Genomic DNA, 19,912 nt, shown 5'->3' on the forward strand with positions numbered 1-19,912 from the left:
CCTCATATTTGAAATAAGGGACCCACAAATTTGTTGATTTGCACAATTGATTTTACCGTTGTTTTTGTTTGTTGATTTTGACTTTTACCATTTGCTGATTTGCACAATTATTTTTCACATGTGAATCTACCTTCCCTCAAAAATTTTTATTTACACAATTATTTTGCACAATTATTTAGCACATTTGACTGTTGTTTTGCACATTTGCTCATTAGTATTGAATCAATGATTTTTTTTTAAGGAAAAACTAATGATAATGGCTTCAAATCTTTGCATTTTAATAAAAAAAAATCATCTACTAACTTTATTTAATGATAAGAACAAAAGAATAAAAATAAAAACATAAAAACTACAACTCGCGCATACCCCTCCCCTTTTTGCCACACATTTTTTTTTCTCCCGTTGTAAGCTATCATTAAGAATTTTTTCTTTTTTTTGCTTATAATAAGAATAAAGCTTCAAATCGAATTACATTTTTCAGTTTTATTTTTTGTGGTGTTGTGTATCAACCCACCCCTAATTTTACGATTTTATTAATTTTAAAAGAGTGAATTGACAAAAATGGCCCTAGAGACGAGATTGTTGGCTTTCGTTGACTATCATTTCGTGATGCGTATGAACTATTATTTTACCGTATTCTCCAAGTCCTTGACGGTACGTATGTATAGGCATAAGTGGAATCGAAATCAGTTACGATGGAGGTTTTACAGAACTACAAATTCAAAAATACTTTTATAAAAAAGTACTATTTTATATTATATTTTTTTTTTATAATTATTATATAATTATTTTAATATTTTCTAATTGGATATTTTAAATATTTTAATTTTTGGCTCGTGGGGCCTACACCCATACAAGCTCTCCACTATCTTCTTGCCACATTTCCTTTCTCCCAACACTCCCTGAACTCTTTCTCTCTCCACTCACCCTCTCTCCTGCTGCCAGCTCACCTCTTCTCCCTCTTACCTCTTTCAGCTCTCTTTCTCTACAGATAATGGCGCCAAGACCCAGCATACCCTCGCCATTATGGTGAGCTCTACCACCACCAACGACCACCACCTCATCGTGCACCTTCCCCTTTCCTCCTCGTCTCAAACTTGGACACTCTTTCTCTATGCTCGCTGCACAAGGATGCCAACGAGAATCCAACAATCCCCTTCACTTCTCGACCTCGGTAAAGACTCGCACCACTCCATGTTCTTTTAGTTTTCGATTTTAGCTCGATTTTGAGCTTACATGCAACTTTTGGGTAGGTTTTACATAGAAAACAACTCGGGGAAACACTCCCTAATTTTCGACGAATGACCCACAAGTCGCAGCCTTTTTTCGGTCACTTTCCGGCCACAGCTAAGCTTCGTGTTGGTAAAACCTTGTTCACCTTTCCTTTAGCTTCAATTTCATATTTAGATTAGTGAAAATAGTGGAGATTCAAGCTCGATCAAAGCTCGAGAAAATTTTCCCAGTTTCCGGCCAAGCCGACCCTAAATATAAAAAATAAAAATAAAAAAATAAAAAAAAAGAAAGCCCTAAGCCCAAACCCGAATCCAAGCATAGATCCATACCGGCTCGGACCCATTTAGGAATTTGGAGGGAATATTCCGTTAACTTTCCACAAAACTTTAATAGAATATTTTGTCTAAGGATGGAATATTCCGTTAAAGTTAACTATTGATCATTAGTTGACTTTTGTTGATTTTTTCAAAATTATCTTGGAATCCCTCCTAGGCTAATTTCGACGTTCCAAGTCCCTTTTTGGCATCTATTTAGTGAAATCCCAAAGTTTTGACATAGTTGACTGTTGGGGCGGCTCAAATGACTTTTTAGGGTTAACCGTTGACTTTTTACAAAATTTGCCCAGGACCCTTCTTATCGTATTTCAATTCCTTAATTCCAAATCCGCACTCTGTTTCCCAAATTTAATTGTTGTAGTTGAGTTTTACTAACGGGTCCTAATATTATGCTTAGGTGCGATTCCTATTGAAGACTCCGGCTTTCCTAGTTCAAAAAACTGCGACCTAGCAAGTATCTATGATTGGATCTTTTCTTTTATATAGTATATATATATTTGAGTTTCCATACATATATTACTAATGCATCATTTTCTAAGTGATGCCATAATTAAGTTGACGTTATAAGAATTGTCGCAATGATGAAAATTATGAGATCATTGTGAATCTTAGGGGTTGCACAGGTATGCATATTATTACGGGATGCCTTAATTATATTTGCGGTAGTGAATAGTATTATGTCGACGGAAATTATCGATTTACCATTGTATGAGTTTATTTACATTATCTTCTCATCGTGTGCTACATTGGTGTTAGTACTCGCCCAGGCCAGTGCTAGGCTTCACGTGTATGTTCACATCGCACCACACACTCACTTTGGATCCATTGTAGGTTTCAATCATGTCCTAGATTGCTATAGGCAATTAGGACTCTTATATGATGCGCATAGTGCCAGCCTTCACGTCATTGTAGTACTAGAGCGTAAATCATTATTACACCCAATCTTGTTCATGTCAGAATATCTCTGCATGAAGTCATGTGTCAACATATATCGATGAACACTCAATATGATATGTTTGTTTATGCGAGATTATGTGATTATGGACGTCATATGTTTATTTACGAAAGTTTGTGACGTATTGCATTCTTGAGATATTGTTGGCTATGGTAAGTACTTTCATACTATAAGTAGTATGTTATATTTGGAAACTATACTTGTTTTACGGTAAGGGGTTATACATTTTCAAAATGCTGTTTACAAAGCTTTATTTTTAGGCTCACTCACCCTTGTTTTTTTTCGCCCCTCCAAATTTTAGTTGCTAAGCTGTTGTGTCGACGAGTGTTCTTAGCAAATGTAGGAATAGAAGATTACCTTCGATGGTATAATTCTCATTGTACTTTTACTGTACTTTACTTATGCTCTAACATCACGTGTGAAAGAGGTTCATTCCCGCTCACATACACACTCTTCCATTTAGGCACTTTTAGGTTTAAATTTACTCACACTTTCCACATCACTACATTTTATGGCTTCGTCACCTTCCTGGTGTTGGCCAACACAGCTCAATTTGAAGTCCAGGTAGACATTCTAGGTCGGGGTATGTCATGTTGTTTCCCAATAGTAGTCAAGATGACAAAAAAAATTTCAAAGTGCCTGAAACATGGGGTGGTACACTGCATGTCTCTATACAAGTTGTGAGATTCTTGTTTTAAAAAATTTAATAACATAAAAAATAAAATTTTCAACGACTTACATAATAACACATGGTGTACCACTCGTGTTACGGGCACAAGGAAAAAATTTTCCAAGATGAAATTGGATGTAGAGCTACATTTAATTATTGTAGGTATTTAAAAAAAAAATGTGAGGGAATTTTAATTTGGTAATTGAAAATAGCTTTTTAGATATAATTACTGAAAACATAATCTTCTCAATGTTTTCATCTAAAGGATCACTTCTAGGTTCATCATTTTCAGCACAATAGGTGTTTTTACAAGACAAAAAATGGTCTAAGTTTCAAACCTTATGAAACTAAACTAAAAATTAGACATTTTATAAAACTTGACCAATAGGTAGACACTATTTATGAAACTGTACCAATAAGTAGACACTATTTATGAAACGAAACCAAGAATTAGGCATTATTTCTAAAACTAAACCAATAGGTGAAAACTATTTATGAAACTGGACTATACACTATATATAAAACTTGACCAAGAACTACACACTATTTATGAAACATAACCAAGAACTATGCACTATTTATGAAAGTTGACCAATAACTAAGCACTATTTATGAAACTGTACCAAGTACTATACATTATTTATGAAAATGAACCCTATAAATAGGCACTATTTATGATACATGACCAAGAGCTAGGCACTATTTATGACACTGGACCAAGAACTACACATTATTTATGAAACATGATCAAGAACTAGACACTATTTATAAAAGTGGACCAATAACTAAGTACTATTTATGAAATTGAACCAAGAAAGAGACATTATTTATGAAATTGTACTAATTACCATACACTATTTATAAAACTAGACACTATTTATGAAATATGACCAAGAACTAGGCTTTATAAGACTGGACCAATAAATAGTGTAGTACTTCAATTTTTCATAAATAGTATTCAGTTTCATAAACAGTGTATGTGATGGACGCACGTGTCCTGTGCGTCAGGTCTTTTTTTTTTTTTTTTTATATTAAAATTGTATCATTTTCATTCAACTTTATGTTCTTTTGTCATTTTTGTTAAAATTTAAGGGTTTTTCATTAATATTTAATTCTTTTTTATTAAATAAAGTTATAACATGGTTTTTTTTATTAAAATAAACTTAACCTAAACTGTCACATCCCATACCGGCTCCGCGGTAGCACGATATTGTCCGCTCTTAGCTTATCATTCCCTCACGGATTTGTTTTTGGGAACTCGGACGATAACTTTCCAGTGGGTCACCTATCCTAGGATTGCTCTCGCCCGAACTCGCTTAACTTCTGAGTTCCGATGGAATTCGAAGCCAGTGAGTTTCCAAAAAACCTCGTGCTAAAGGGAAGGGAGCATGTACATATAAGACACATTACCCCCTCTTCGTTGGTCGATATGGGATCTTACATAAACCATTTTTATGAAAGCTCTATTTTTTTAACTAATAGTAAGCTAACGTACTTACTTTAACTATTCAATATTGTATTTTTTTTAATTAATTTAATACTTAAATTTGTATGCACTTATGTTTTCGGGAAGAAAAAATTTGGTGTCAGAATTTGAATATTTTTTTGTTAAAATGTTCACAAAAAATAATTTACGTTAAATTAATTTTTTCACTTGACCAAATTTCACATAAAATTGTTAAATATCTCAAATTTAGAGATTATACTACAATTTTAATAGTGTAAATAATATTGTTTGTTAAAAAAAATGTAAATAATTTGATTTCTTAGGGCCTCATCTAGCCTGGTCTAAAAAAGTTTGATCTTAAGAGATTGGCCCATCCCACATCTACACTTTTGGCCCAACACAAACAATTGAAAAAAATAAAAAAGAAAAGAAAGGAACACTGAAGGAAGAGCTGGAGTGACGCCGAAGAAATCAATCGACCTATAATTTATTCTTGTGTAGAAAGCATTCGCACGAACGAAACGATCTATCTCTCTCAGTCGTCAGTGAAAGCAATTGGATTTCGATTCGGTTTATTGAAAGACCCTAATTCTCCGATGTCGGTAAGTTGAAGAAGCAAGCTTGATTCGTTACTCGTACAGAGGCTGATTAGGGTTTTGTGTAAATACCCAATTCCAATTGGGGATTTTTATTTTTGTTTTTGAAAATTTGGGTTTGCAGATCACCGAGTACAATGGGAGTGCACTGGTCGCAATGGTGGGGAAGAACTGCTTCGCCATCGCCAGCGATCGCCGCCTCGGTGTTCAGCTCCAGACCGTGGCCACCGACTTCAAGAGGATTAGCCAAGTCCACGATAGGCTCTTCATCGGCCTCTCCGGCCTTGCCACCGACGCTCAGACTCTGTACCTCTCTCTCTCGCTCTATGTCTCTCTGTCTCTCGCTTTTTTGCGTTCTTTTGTGTGAGTTTTGGGGATTTTTGGTTTGAACTTGAAGGTATCAGAGGCTCATGTTTCGGCACAAGCTGTACCAGCTTCGGGAGGAGAGGGATATGAAGCCGGAGACTTTTGCCAGCCTTGTTTCCGCTATTCTGTATGAGAAAAGGTTTGGAATTTGCTCATATTTGACCCCTTTTCTTGTATATGCTTGGGAGATTTAATGGGTATTGATTATTTTAGCTTAATGTGATGAGGAACTCTAAGGGTTGACTTCTTTTTTGTGATTTAGGTTTGGTCCCTACTTCACTCAGCCTGTAATTGCTGGGTTAAGTGATGAAGACAGACCATTCATATGCACTACGGATTCAATTGGAGCCAAGTAAGTTACTTTTCTTCTCTCATTCGTGTTCTTTTCCGACTTTCTCTCAATTTTTTAGCTGCCCAGATGCTAAGGACTCTGAAATTGTTTCTTCATCTTCCTATAGGATAATATTCATGCTTGCTCACTCCTATTATGTTTATGTGTTTACACATGTGTCTTTGTGGTTTTACTTCTTGTAGTGATGTTATTTGTGTTCTATATATGCAGGGAACTGGCAAAAGACTTCGTTGTTGCTGGTACTGCATCGGAGTCCCTTTATGGTGCTTGTGAGGCAATGTTCAAGCCTGATATGGTTAGTTTCTCTATTCAATTTGCACTAGCTTTTCAATGGGCCTGTCAATATTATTTTATTTGATCTGCTTATATGCTTATTCAGATATGAGATATTCAGTTTTAGGTGCTATAGATATTCTGTTGAATCATGTCTCCCTTATGTAGTGAACATTCAAGCGCGTAACTGCTACAAACTGTCTCAGGCCATTGTGATTCATATTTAATTGTAGAGATGTGTTGTTGCTTAGACAATGTGGCTATTGAAATCAAGAAAAAAACAAGCTGAGAGATCTCCAATTAGTTGCACCTTTCTTTACGTGTGTGTTGCTACTACTGAAAGGAGTAGGGGGAAGGGGCAATATAATTCAAGGGAAACTGAGAGATATACTATGTATTAATTGTACTTATTTTTCTCTTTATCATGTCGGCAGCCAACTGCTACTTAAACAAAAGCATACATAGAGATAAACAGTAGGCTCCATTGCCAACTGAACTTCAATAATCGTTTACAGGATTCTGTGGGGCTGAAAATTTATTGCTGTCTGATAAGTTAGATCATTGTGATAATATTTACTCCCTCGTATCGCTAAAATGGCCAGTTCCTTTATTATATTTTTTACTAATGAGAACAGCTCTAACAGCTGTGCGTCTACTAATTGTCGCTCAGGAACCAGAGGAATTGTTTGAGACTGTCTCTCAAGCATTACTTTCATCAGTAGATCGAGACTGTCTGAGTGGTTGGGGAGGCCATGTCTTTGTCGTGTAAGCCTTTTGTTCTCTTTACTTAGATATTCTTATTACGCAATTTCTATACAGATGGTGTTATAAATGAAGATGCATGTACATAGAGAGAGAGAGAGAAATGTATCTTGAAGCAATATAAGATTCTATTGTTCCTTTTTTCATTCGTACTTGATAGTTAATAAACTGATATAGGATTCCAAATTCATTTCCTCCATCTTGTTGGCTGCCAAATAAAGCAAGTAGATATACTTCAGCCGAACATGATATCAGGGAAATAAGTGTGAAATACTGTAACATTGTGCTTTACATAATATGATTCATGGTATGAGTAAATCCAGGAATGTTGTTTGTCCTGAAGGCTAAAGCTGCATTTTCACGACGAGTGTCTGCTCTTACCATAATATTTCAATTAGTTATCATATTGGTGATGAAATGGAGTTTACATTAAACCTAATTCCGTAACTGGGAATCTCAGGCATCAATTTCTTTGGTGGTCTGAATTCTCAATTCCTTGTGGTTGATTTTTCCGTCATCTTCTTCATTAGATACTTATTCTCCCTATGTTATGACTTCACTGTACTAAGATTTCTGAGGGTCATTTAATTCCCTCCATTTATGTGAGAAGTAACACTACCTGTTTCAACACGTATATCTGCAGAACACCAACTGAAGTGCAGGAGAAGATCTTGAAGGGAAGAATGGACTGACCTTGCAGCATGCCTTTTTATGAGTCCTCCTACGTTTCGTTCAGGCTGCATCTTTTCCTCGGGTGTTTATGTAGCTTTGACGTGAATTAGCAGACATTAGCTTTCTTGGCGATCATAGGCCCCTTGTTATGTTTAGATTTAATGTAATTTGGACTATATACAGTGGGTTCATTTGATTTAAATTAGGTCACTTTGAGAAAATGTTGGGAATTCAAATATGCTTTTAAGGTCAGTTGGTATGCTCATGAATGTTTCTAAACAGGTTTTGAGTTTATCCTGATGTATTTGCTGTTTCTAAACATTATCTTGAATTTATTCACGTTGCGCATTTGGAAACATTTGATGCTATTCTCGTGTTCAGTTGTTTCGTGCTCTTAAAAAGTCTTTCGCTTGTGAATAATGGACATCTAGATGTGGTGTTATGGTGAAAGACATGCTATTAACCAAATTCTTGCGTTTTGACAAAGAGTTGGAGCACCCCACTGATGTGCTTAAGGTTACCGGATAAGCTCGATATTTTTTCTTCTTTTTGCATATAAACGAGAACTCCGCCTATGTAAGTTTATCTTACATTGCCGGTCCCAAGCCCGGGTAAAGGAGGAGGGGGAGGGCGTCAGGTAGTCGACAACCGGCACTCTACAGTTACGTCGAATCCTTATGAAAATGAATTCATAACGAAATCGCGCTAAAGCTAGGGCGTCACCCGTAAGTGGCGCGCTGTGTGGCCCGAGCACAGTGATAAGTGAGCAAGGGTCGCTGTATCTCCATAGGCACCCGGATGCAGTGTTAAATGAGCAAGGGGGCCATAGAAACTTCTTTTCGAACGACTCCACTCAAAGTTGTTTGGGAGCATATGCACCTATCAACTTTACACGGGACACACAAAAGAAGTACTTTGATTCCATTGGACGGGGGAGGGTGAAGAAGCTAGGACAGAAGGGTAGAGTTCAGGAGAGTAGAATGCGTTTAGGAACGTGGAATATAGGAACCTTAACGGGAAAATCTATGGAAGTAGTGGAAGTTATGGTGAGGAGAAGGATAAATATTATGTGCCTACAAGAAACTAAGTGGGTTGGTCTTAAGGCAAAGGATCTAGAAAACTCAGGGTTTAAACTTTGGTACTCGGGCACAAATAGAACGAGAAACGGTGTTGGCATCATCGTGGACAAGACCTTGACACAAGATGTTGTAGATGTCAAGAGGGTAGGAGATAGAATCATGACAATCAAAATTGTAATAGGACAAGAACTTATCAATGTTATTAGTGCGTACGCACCTCAAGTAGGGTTGGATATGAGTTCGAATGAGAAATTTTGGGAAGACCTTGGAGACTTGGTGCAAGGAATTGCTCAGACGGAGAAGTTATTTATATGAGGAGATTTAAATGGACACGTGGGCAGGGAGACAGGCAACTATGGAGGTTTTCATGGTGGCCATGGTTTTGGGGAGAGAAACGAGGATGGGGAAGCTATCTTGGATTTTGCAATGGCATATGATCTCTTCTTAGCCAACACCTTCTTTAAGAAGAGAGAAGAACATGTGATCACCTACAAGAGTGGGTCGTCAAAAACACAAATAGATTTTCTTCTAATGAGGAAAGGGGATCGTATAACTTGTAAGGATTGCAAAGTTATACCAGGAGAGAGCGTGGCTAATCAACATCGCTTGTTGGTGATGGGTGTACATATCAAAAGAGTGAGAAAAAAGAACAAGACTTGGAAGTGCCCAAGGACTAGATGGTGGAATCTAAAAGAAGAAAAACAAGTCATTTTCAAAGAGAAAGTAATCACCCAGTGTGTGTGGGATAGAGAGGGGGAAGCTAGCCAAATGTGGGATTCCATGGCTAGTTGTATCCGAAAAGTAGCAAAAGAGGTATTAGGAGAGTCCAAGGGCTTTGCCCCACACAAAAAGGAATCTTGGTGGTGGAATGAGGAGGTACAAACAAAGGTGAAGGCTAAGAAGGAATGTTGTAAAGCCTTATACAAGGATAGGACCGATGAAAATGGTGAAAGGTATAGAAAAGCGAAGCAAGAGGCGAAGAAAGCTGTGAGAGAAGCTAAGTTAGCGGCTTATGACGATATGTATAAGCGACTAGATACCAAAGAAGGAGAGTTGGATATCTATAAACTAGCTAAAGCAAGGGAAAAGAAGACAAGGGACCTAAACCAAGTGAGGTGCATCAAGGATGAGGATGGAAAGGTTCTTGCTACAGAGAACGCGGTTAAAGACAGATGGAGAGGTTATTTTCATAATCTTTTCAATGAAGGACATGAAAGGAGTGCTTCTTTAGGGGAGTTGAGTAACTCAGAAGAGTGTAGAAACTACTCTTTTTATCGTCGAATCCGGAAGGAAGAAGTGGTTGTACCTTTGAAGAAGATGAAGCATAGAAAAGCAGTAGGCCCAGACGATATACCAATCGAAGTGTGGAAAGTTTTGGGAGAGACAGGTATAACATGGCTCACTGACCTTTTCAATAGGATTTTGAAAACGAAGAAGATGCCAAATGAGTGGCGAACGAGCACTTTGGTGCCTATCTACAAGAATAAGGGCGATGTACAAAATTGCATGAACTATAGGGGTATTAAGCTAATGAGTCATACAATGAAGCTCTGGGAGAGAGTCATTGAGCATAGATTGAGGCAAGAGACACAGGTTTCGGACAACCAATTCGGGTTCATGCCAGGGCGCTCAACCATGGAGGCAATCTATCTCTTACAAAGATTGATGGAAAGATATAGAGATGGGAAAAAGGATTTACACATAGTCTTTATAGATTTGGAAAAAGCGTATGATAGGGTCCCAAGAGACATTCTTTGGAGGATTTTTAGAGAAGAAAGGAGTACGAGTAGCATATATCTAAGCTATAAAGGATATGTATGAAGGAGCAAAGACTGCCGTAAGAACTCATGAAGGACAAACCGAAAGCTTTCCCATAATTGTAGGATTACATCAAGGCTCAATGCAAAGCTTAACCTTTGGAGAGAAGTGTTGGAATCTAAAGGTCTTCGCCTAAGCCGATTAAAGACAGAATATATGGAGTGCAAGTTCAGTGCAAATGGAAGCCAAAACGAGTTAGGGGTGAGGATCGGAGATCAAGAAATACCAAAGAGCGATCGTTTTCGTTACCTAGGATCTATCTTGCAAAAGAACGGCGAATTAGATGGAGATCTCAACCATAGAATACAAGCTGGATGGATGAAGTGGAAGAGTGCATCCGGCATGTTGTGTGACCGCCGTATGCCACTGAAGCTCAAGGGAAAATTTTATAGGACGGCAATAAGGCCGGCGATGCTGTATGGCACAGAATGTTGGGCGGTGAAGCATCAACACGTACACAAAATGGGTGTAGCGGAGATGAGGATGCTTTGTTGGATGTGTGGGCACACAAGAAAGGATAAGATTAGGAATGAGGATATCCGGGGTAAAGTAGGAGTAGCCGAAATTGAAGGAAAGATGAGAGAAAATCGGTTACGGTGGTTTAGACATGTGCAAAGAAGGCCTACTGACGCTCCGATTAGAAGATGCGACTATGGGACAGAGGTTCAGGGCCGAAGGGGTAGAGGAAGACCTAGGAAAACTTTGGAAGAGACTCTAAGAAAAGACTTAGAGTACTTGGATCTAACGGAGGACATGACACAGGACCGAGCACAATGGCGTTCAAAGATTCATATAGCCGATCCCACTCAGTGACTTGGATTTTCCAAGTCTCCAACCGAGAAGTTTTCCTCACTCGGGAAATTAAGGGAATACTAACTCAACCTACATGCTCCACTCACAAAGCTTCAACATACAAGCTTCAACAAAAGAAAATTCAGAGAACTTAGCGAAGAAGGCTTTGGTGTATTTAACACAATACGTTGAAATGAAGGAAAGCTATTTATTGATATCCCCGATAAGTCACAAATATGTACATATACATGAGTCAAAATAAACAAACAAGAGGGAGCCTTCACAAAGGTTGCTTAGGAGAAGTCTCAGCAGTCGGTAGAGCCCCAGAAAGAGCAGGCACTGGAGGGGGATCATTTGGAGCCTCAGTACTGGACAGAACCCTAGAAGGAGGAGGCAGCAGAGGTTGATCATTTGGAGCTTCATTACGCGGTACAGCCCCAGAAGACGAAGGCAATAAATGCCTTTAGAACAAACCCACAAATCTCTGATGATCAAGTAAAACCTGACCATCAGATTCCTTCATCTGGTCAAGCTTCCTCTTCATGTTTGTAGCATAGTCATGTGCGAGCCGATGCAACTGTTTATTCTCATGCTTGAGCCCTCTAATCTCCTGTTTGAGACTCATCACTTCAGCCGCCAATGATTCAACTTGGCGGGTTCGAGCAAATAGGCGTTGGGCCATGTTAGACACAGAACCTGCACACTGAACACTGAGAGCCAGAGAATCCTTAACAGCCAACTCATCAGACCGTTTGGAAAGTAGTCTGTTATCTTTGGGAGTGAGAAGGTTCCTGGCCACTACCGCAGCGGTCATATCATTCTTCATCACGGAATCCCCAACGGTAAGAGGACCAGTAGGGGAGACGAAGGATGGGCGCCATATGTTGTCTGGAGAAGGTGTGGCTGCCTCTTCAACAAGGTTCAAGTCAAAACGACGGTCGGAGGGGCCAGACATTTTCAAAGGTGTTGAAGAGAGAAGAGGTTGGAGAAATCAAGATCTTAGAAGTGCAAGAATGGAGCTTCTACTGGTGGAGATTCAAGTGCGCTTTGGAACTTAATGCCAGCCTCTATAAAAATCTGCACTCGACGGAGCTTCAGAAATCGAAGAGGCGTTTGCTTTCTCAAAAGATGGGCTGCTCAGAGACCACTAGACGTTTGCTTTCTCAAAAGTTGGGCTGCTCAAAGACCACGAAGGTCGATCTCAGAAATCGAAGAGGCGCTTGCTTTCTCAAAAGCTGGGCTGCTCAGAGACCACGAGGGCCGATCTCAGAAATCGAAGAGGCACCTACTTTTCCAGCCTTGTCAGCACCTGTCAGCTTTGCTGAAATTATGGGCATTATGTCGAAAATTTCTGGTGAAGTAGAAAGCACATGAATCTTACTGTTCAATCACCCACTTCCCACACGCAACATTAGCTCATGGGTACAACTTTGCCAAAGTTCTCTGACAAAGTTGAGACACGTGAAACTTGCAACTCCCACTACACCGCTCTGACCAAGAAGGGTAAAAGAATAGCAAAGAAACAGCACTAACAAAGTTTAGACACATAAATTTTGAAGGTCTAGCTACCATATTATTACCCACAAGGGTAAAGGAACAGTACCACTGCTGGATAATTGGAAAGTCTCTGTGTGTCAACCTCTGTGCTTCGTGGCAAGATAGACTAGCAAACATGCCTAACATTTTCTCACATTCGAGAAAACACTCCCAACAAGATTGCTTGCTCCAAAATCGAAGAGGCACCGCCCTCCGAATCTCGAGAGCCAGACTCCCAACATGATTACTTTCTCAAAAATCGAAGAGACACCGCTCTCCGAATCTCGAGAGCCAGACCCCTAGCAGGATTGCTTTCTCAAAAATCGAAAAGGCATCGTTCTCCGAATCTCGAGAGCCAGATTTCCGACAGGATTGCTTGTTCGAAAACCGAAGAGGCACCACTTTCCCAACTTCAAGAGCCGGATCTCCTTGGATAAAGCTTGTCTGTAATCTTTACACGCAACATCAGCTTTCCAGATACCACATACCACTTTTTCAAAGTGCTCTGACAGAGTTAAAACATGTGAAGCTGGCAGCTCCCACTACCGTGTTATGACCAAGCAGGGTAAATGAATAGCATTACTACTTGTTGTTAGGGAGACTCCTATATATGTTGACCTCCATCCCCAACAGACAGGGCAGACCTGCAAAAATGCTCAACCCTTCCTCATATCTGAGAGGGCACTCCCAAAGAAGCCTTTCGAAATATTCAGCTTTCTTTCCCCCCGATAATACCTCTGCAAACAAGCTATACTAGAGCAAGAATATCTCATATCATCAGGGTTAAAAGCAAAAGTATCACATATCATGTTTTTTCCCTGTCTTTTCCTTTGACCTTGTTCTTACCTGCAAGACAAGGAGAAAGAGAGCAATCAGTCAGCACTTGGAATCAAGCTTCCAGTCAGGAACTGACTGCCTGGAACCCCTTACTTGATTACTTACCTGACATTGCTCTCGAGTACTCATCTTCAACATCTTATGCTTCCAAGGAAGATACCGCATCTGCCTGAGGAACAGATAGGGCAAGTGAGAAGGATACAAGGAAGCATGTGGAGACAAGCGTAACAGCACACGTGCTGATACATCCACTACTCTGTCAAAAGCAAAAGTATCCCATATCAGCAGGGTCGAACGTACTATAAATTTGATGGACTTGTTTTGACCCTCAAATTCTTCAGTAGGCCTTATACTCTGGAGGAAACCAGAAAACCCTCCAGCCCAGTTCAAGAATAAACCTGTGGAAAGTTACTTCTTCAAAAGCAAAAGTATCCCATATCATCTCTTCTCATTTTTCTTCTCTTTATCCTTCATGCTGCCTGCAAGATAGGGAGAATGTGAACAATCAGCCGGAACTCGAAATCAAAGTTCTGATCTGGGACTGATTGCTTGGAGCTCTGATTGCTTACCTTGTCTGTCACTTCTTTCAGCAGATCCCCTAGCTCGGCGACTTGGATGACTCCTACTACATGGTTTGTATCGCGCTTGACCAAGCCTGAAACTACAAGTAAGCTTCAAGTGAAATTGATACATTACCTTGTGCATCTCCACCAGTTAAAGATACCACCCCTGGATGGAGGAAGAGTACTTCCAGAGAAGATGCCACATCTACCTACGAGACAGATAACGCAAGTCAAGACGATACCACACTCCGGTACTTAGAAGTTTCATGATTACGAGATCATTCTCCCACAATATTTTCTAATGTCATTTGTACTAAATCATTCACTTGTACTCACTAAAAGAGAGCTTGAACCTATGTACTTGTGTAAACCCTTCACAATTAATGAGAACTCCTCTATTTCGTGGACGTAGCCAATATGGGTGAACCACGTACATCTGGTGTTTGCTTTCCTATCTCTATCCATTTATATACTTATCCACACTAATGACCGGAGCAATCTAGCGAAGATCACAAAAAGCGACCGTTTTCGCTACCTAGGATCTATCTTGCAAGAGAACGGAGAATTAGATGGAGATCTCAACCATAGAATACAAGCTGGATGGATGAAGTGTAAGAGTGCATCCGGCGTGTTGTGTGACCGTCGTAGGTCACTGAAGCTCAAGGGAAAATTTTATAGGACGGCAATAAGGCCAGCGATGTTGTATGGCACAGAATGTTGGGCGGTGAAGCATCAACACGTACACAAAATGGGTGTAGCGGAGATAAGGATGCTTCGTGGGATGTGTGGGCACACGAGAAATGATAAGATTGTGAATGAGGATATCCGAGGTAAAGTAGGAGTAGCCGAAGTTGAAGGAAAGATGAGAGAAAATCGGTTACGGTGGTTTGGACATGTGCAAAGAAGGCCTACTGACGCTCCGGTTCGAAGATGTGACTACGGAACAGAGGTTCGGGGCCGAAGGGGTAGAGGAAGACCTAGGAAAACTTTGGAAGAGACCCTAAGAAAAGACTTAGAGTACTTGGATCTAACGGAGGACATGACACAAAACCGAGCGCAATGGCGTTCTAGGATTCATATAGCCGACCCCACTTAATGGGAAAAGGCTTTGTTGTTGTTGTTGTTGTTGTTGTTGTTGCATATAAACGAGACATTGGGAGAGTTGGGGAGGGAATCGAACTTGGAACTTGGGTGCTGAGGGTGAAAGCTCTTGACCGATCGAGCTACAAGGCTCTTGAAAGTCTTGAAAGTGATATTTGGGAATAAGCTTGATCTTTTTGTGAAATAAGAATGTGACGAATGGGTTGAATTTTACACGAAAATTATTACTGCTATACAGACCCATATGGGTTTGGTTGAATTCCTTTGACATTTTGTTTTCGTTCAATTCTTTTGACATGTTTACTTACAAGGAATATCGTAACAACTTGATTCCTTACTTTCTTACTATTATTACTAACACATGTATTGAATATTTTTTTTTTTTTTTGTTTTTAGAAAAGGTATGTGGATCTCATGTTACATTATGTACAATACCTGAACATTTTTTAATTAGATTGATTTCTCTCCTCTATTTCCGAGTTCCTCCCGTTTCACATAAGTAGACGTGGAGAAACCTTGAATCATCCATGAAACTAAGAACACAAGGGTATTCCCACGGAATTTCTTAAGCGAAAACAAAAGATGACACCGAAAAAGCAGTTTTCGGTCTTATCGCTTATTCTTCCACTTCCACTATGGAAGTCGTGTTAGTCTTTAGAAACAGAAAATCTCTTTATGATTAAAAACGTTCAGCTAATCATCTGCTCTCTGCAGCCAACCTCATACTAATTATTCTGGGGGCCCTGGATGTTTTTATGAACAAGCTGAGAGGATTGTCTTTGCATAGGACACAAGTCACAATCTAGGAGCCAAAATTTTGGAATAAGAGATTGTAACTTATGGGACATCATTTTCTTTAGCACACGTCTTTGAACTAGGAATCTGGAATGCTTAAATCCATGAGGAATAGGTTTCCCATTGCTTTCAACGAAAGTTGCCTTATCTCGCAACAAACCTCACAAAAACAGTCCAATTATTTTCCCTCATATATCTCGAATGAATCCGGTTTTGACACTGCTTCTGGAAGAGATTGATCGTAGCTTTCGATGGACGGAGAAGAAGATCAAGCCAAACAATCTTCCGGGAGGATCCCTTTCACCCAACTCATCCAAGTGAGCGCTGATTTCATTCTTGCCCTGGCTATGCAAGAGCAAGAGCAGGCCTACACCATGCTCGAAACCATAGAAAGCGATAGTGAAGAAGACGACACTGAAATTGACTATGCTTCTTCGTCCTCTAGTGAAAACTATGACCCAGACGTTGCTGCTTTCCTTGAAAGCCGAGAATTTGATGCTGATGATTTCAGGTTTCTTGAGGACGAAGAAATTGGCAGCAGCAGTAGCAGCAGTGATCAAGAAACGGATGGTTTGGACGTGGATGAACTAACTTATGAGGAATTTTTAGCACTTGGAGAATTCATAGGGGAAGAAAAAAGAGGACTTCCCAGGAGTGAGATTTCTGCATGTTTGCATCCCTACACGTGCGAATTAGCGGTCGGTCAGAGCAAGACTAGCATCGATCGATGCGTGGTTTGTCAGCTCGAGTATGACGATGGTGAATCACTAGCTGCATTGTCCTGTGAACACCCTTATCATTGGGAGTGTATAAGCCAGTGGCTTCAGATTAAAAAGAGTTGCCCTATTTGCAGCACACAAGTTTCATCACCATCCTCATCGTCCAAGACCATGATTTTATAATTAATTAAGGTTTCTGCATTTCATTTATTTACTGGGTTTGATTGTGAAGTGTAATTGTACAAGATTTATGTTCTCAGTTCTATGTAATTAGTTGGAATTTGGTAATGAATGAAGAAATAAAAGATCATAGCATTTAATTTATTTATTCATTTTTTTTTTTTTTTTTGTCTAAACTGAAATAGTTTTGTAAAAACTTTGCATATCGTATGGGGAAGGTTACGATCTATTGAGGCTGCAAGTTGCAAATAGCTGACCAATTTAAGACCGCTCGACATTAGATGAGACTTGTAAGACACAATATATTGGATTTTGTTTTTAATATCTTGAGTTCTAGAATTTATAAGTTCATCAAACAATGATCAGATATTAGTCCAATTTACAAGGGCATGTGATGGTGGCTCATATATGTGGCTCTCTCCTGGTGCGGCCCACTACTACAAAAGGGCCTTATTATATCAGTGGGTGGTGTTGCTTTTATACAACATAGTAGTGGATAAGACATTCCGACACCCACTTAATATGGTGTTAGAGTTACTGTCGGTTATAACCAACATAAACTGTTAATGTCGCTTATAACCGACATTAATTTTACTATTTTTAATAGTAGTGTTGCATTAAAAAAAAACTGTGCCGCTTTTAACTAACATAATGTTAGCGTCGGTTAAAAGACATTTTCGGTTGTAGCCGCCATAGGTTTTAATTTTTATTAAAAATTTTGAAACTCGATGTCGGTTGTAACCGACATAATGTTATCGTCGATTTAAAGAAATATTTTCAAAGTCGGTGTCGGTTGTAGCCGACATAGGTTTTAATTTTTTAAAATATTTTAAAAACAGTGTCGGTTTTAGGCGACAAGTGGTGGATACCCTCCCCGTGTTTTCTCTTCCTCATTTGAGGCATCTGTTTATTTGACACAATCTTGATGTTACGCATATCAAGAAGAATATATGTGACAATGTGGTGGGAACATTGTTAGATATAGAAAAGTCTACAAATGGATTAGCTGCACTAGGCCTGGCAATTTCTGACACGACCCGATAATCCTTACACAATATGACACGAAATTAACAGGTGTTCGAGTCCACACGATAACGAATCGGGTCGTTATCAGGTAACCCAATAAGCACATGTTAAGATAACGGGTTGGTTCAAGTATACACGTGGGTAACACAATACACGATAAGCAAAATATTAATTTTATAATTTTATAACCCTAAAAAAATACTATAATAATTATATATATTAATTTAACAATTTTATACCCCTAAAAATTATAATAATTATATATATATATATATATATATATATATATATATATATATATATCATTATAGCTACACTCTTTGACCCTATATGAATACAATGAACGAATTCGATCTTCAATTTAAAATATTTACACTAGTGGATACCACAAAATTTTATGTTATACTTAATGAAAGTATAAATAAACTTTAAGTGTTAATGAATCTATCGTTTTGACGGGATACGCATCCTACGAAACTAATTTCAACGATACAACCATCAAACTTGTTTGTATATGCTTCGAGATCGTATACGCCAAAAATTGCAAAAAACAAACATTCAGAGATCAAGTAATAGGACAAAACTTTTTTACGGTTATAAACGAAAAACCACGATTTAACGGTTATTTTAACTCCGATTTTGATGATTTTTTACACCTACACTCCTTGACCATATATGAATATAATGAATGAATTTGATCTTCAATTTAAAATATTTACATACTTAATGAAAGTATAAATAAACTCTAAATGTTAATAAATCTATCATTTTGATGGGATACGCATTCTACGAAATTAATTTCAACGATCTAACCGTCAAACTTGTTTGTATATGCTTCAAGATCGCATACATCAAAAATTGAAAAAAATAAACATTCAAATATCAAGTAACGGGACAAAACTTTTCAACGGTGGATGGGATACGCATTCAATGAAACTAGTTTCAACGATCCAACCGTCAAACATGTTTGTATATAGTTCAAGATTGCATACGCCAAAAATTGCAAAAAAAAAAAAAACATTCAAAGATCAGGTAACAGGACAAAACTTTTTTAAGGTTATAAACGAAAAATCACGATTTAACGGTTATTTTAACTCCGATTTTGATGAATTTTTATAGGTACACTCCTTGACCCTATATGAATACAATGAATGAACTTGATCTTCAATTTAAAATATTTACACTAGTGGATATCACAAAATCTTATGTTATACTTAATGAAACTATGAATAAACCCTTATCTGTTAGTGAATCTATTGTTTTGATAGGATACGCATTCTACGAAACTAATTTCAACAATCCAATCGTCAAATATGTTTGTATATACTTCGAGATCACATACACCAAAAATTGCAAAAAACAAAGATTCAGAGATCAAGTAATGGGACAAAGCTTTTCGACAGTTATAAACGAAAAATCACGATTGAACAATTATTTTAACTCCGATTTTGATTTTTTTATAGCTATACTCCTTGACCCTATATGAATACAATGAATGAATTCGATCTTCAATTTAAAATATTTACACTAGTGGATACTACAAAATCTTATGTTATACTTAATGAAAGTATAAATAAACTCTTAAGCGTTAGTGAACCTATTGTTTTGATGGGATACACATTCTACAAAACTAGTTTCAACGATCCAACCGCCAAACATGTTTGTATATACTTCGAGATCGCATACGCCAAAAATTGAAAAAAAAAACATTTAGAGATCAAGTAACGGGACAAAACTTTTCGACAGTTATAAAACGAAAAATCACGATTTAACGGTTATTTTAACTCCGATTTTGATGATTTTTT

General features: G+C 38.3%; 4 protein-coding genes across 4 annotated transcripts in view; 3 read left to right on the plus strand and 1 right to left on the minus strand.

Moving 5' to 3' along the window:
- The first annotated feature begins 5,070 nt into the window (after positions 1–5,070).
- On the plus strand, positions 5,071–8,029 carry LOC126632814 (proteasome subunit beta type-3-A-like). Its single transcript, XM_050303310.1, has 7 exons — positions 5,071–5,242; positions 5,361–5,542; positions 5,634–5,741; positions 5,865–5,954; positions 6,165–6,249; positions 6,898–6,992; positions 7,633–8,029. The coding sequence occupies exons 1-7, from the start codon at positions 5,237–5,239 to the stop codon at positions 7,679–7,681; spliced, it is 615 nt and encodes a 204-aa protein (XP_050159267.1). The 5' UTR covers positions 5,071–5,236; the 3' UTR covers positions 7,682–8,029.
- Positions 8,030–11,538: 3,509 nt separating this feature from the next.
- LOC126632815 (uncharacterized) overlaps positions 11,539–19,912 on the minus strand; it is an 88,599-nt gene continuing 80,225 nt past the window's right edge. The window contains exon 2 of the mRNA XM_050303312.1: positions 11,539–12,635. Coding sequence (XP_050159269.1) covers positions 11,814–12,305 — 492 coding nt within the window. The 5' untranslated portion in view covers positions 12,306–12,635 and the 3' untranslated portion in view covers positions 11,539–11,813. The remainder of the gene's footprint in view (positions 12,636–19,912) is intronic.
- LOC126632816 (uncharacterized) lies at positions 14,563–15,411 on the plus strand. The gene has a single exon (XM_050303313.1). The coding sequence runs from the start codon at positions 14,891–14,893 to the stop codon at positions 15,380–15,382; it is 492 nt and encodes a 163-aa protein (XP_050159270.1). The 5' UTR covers positions 14,563–14,890; the 3' UTR covers positions 15,383–15,411.
- On the plus strand, positions 16,343–17,225 carry LOC126632813 (E3 ubiquitin ligase BIG BROTHER-related-like). The gene has a single exon (XM_050303309.1). It carries the CDS (start codon positions 16,434–16,436, stop codon positions 17,082–17,084), a length of 651 nt encoding a protein of 216 aa, XP_050159266.1. The 5' UTR covers positions 16,343–16,433; the 3' UTR covers positions 17,085–17,225.

This window comes from Malus sylvestris, chromosome 8 (assembly GCF_916048215.2).
Source record: "Malus sylvestris chromosome 8, drMalSylv7.2, whole genome shotgun sequence".
NCBI classification, from domain to species: Eukaryota; Viridiplantae; Streptophyta; class Magnoliopsida; order Rosales; family Rosaceae; genus Malus; species Malus sylvestris.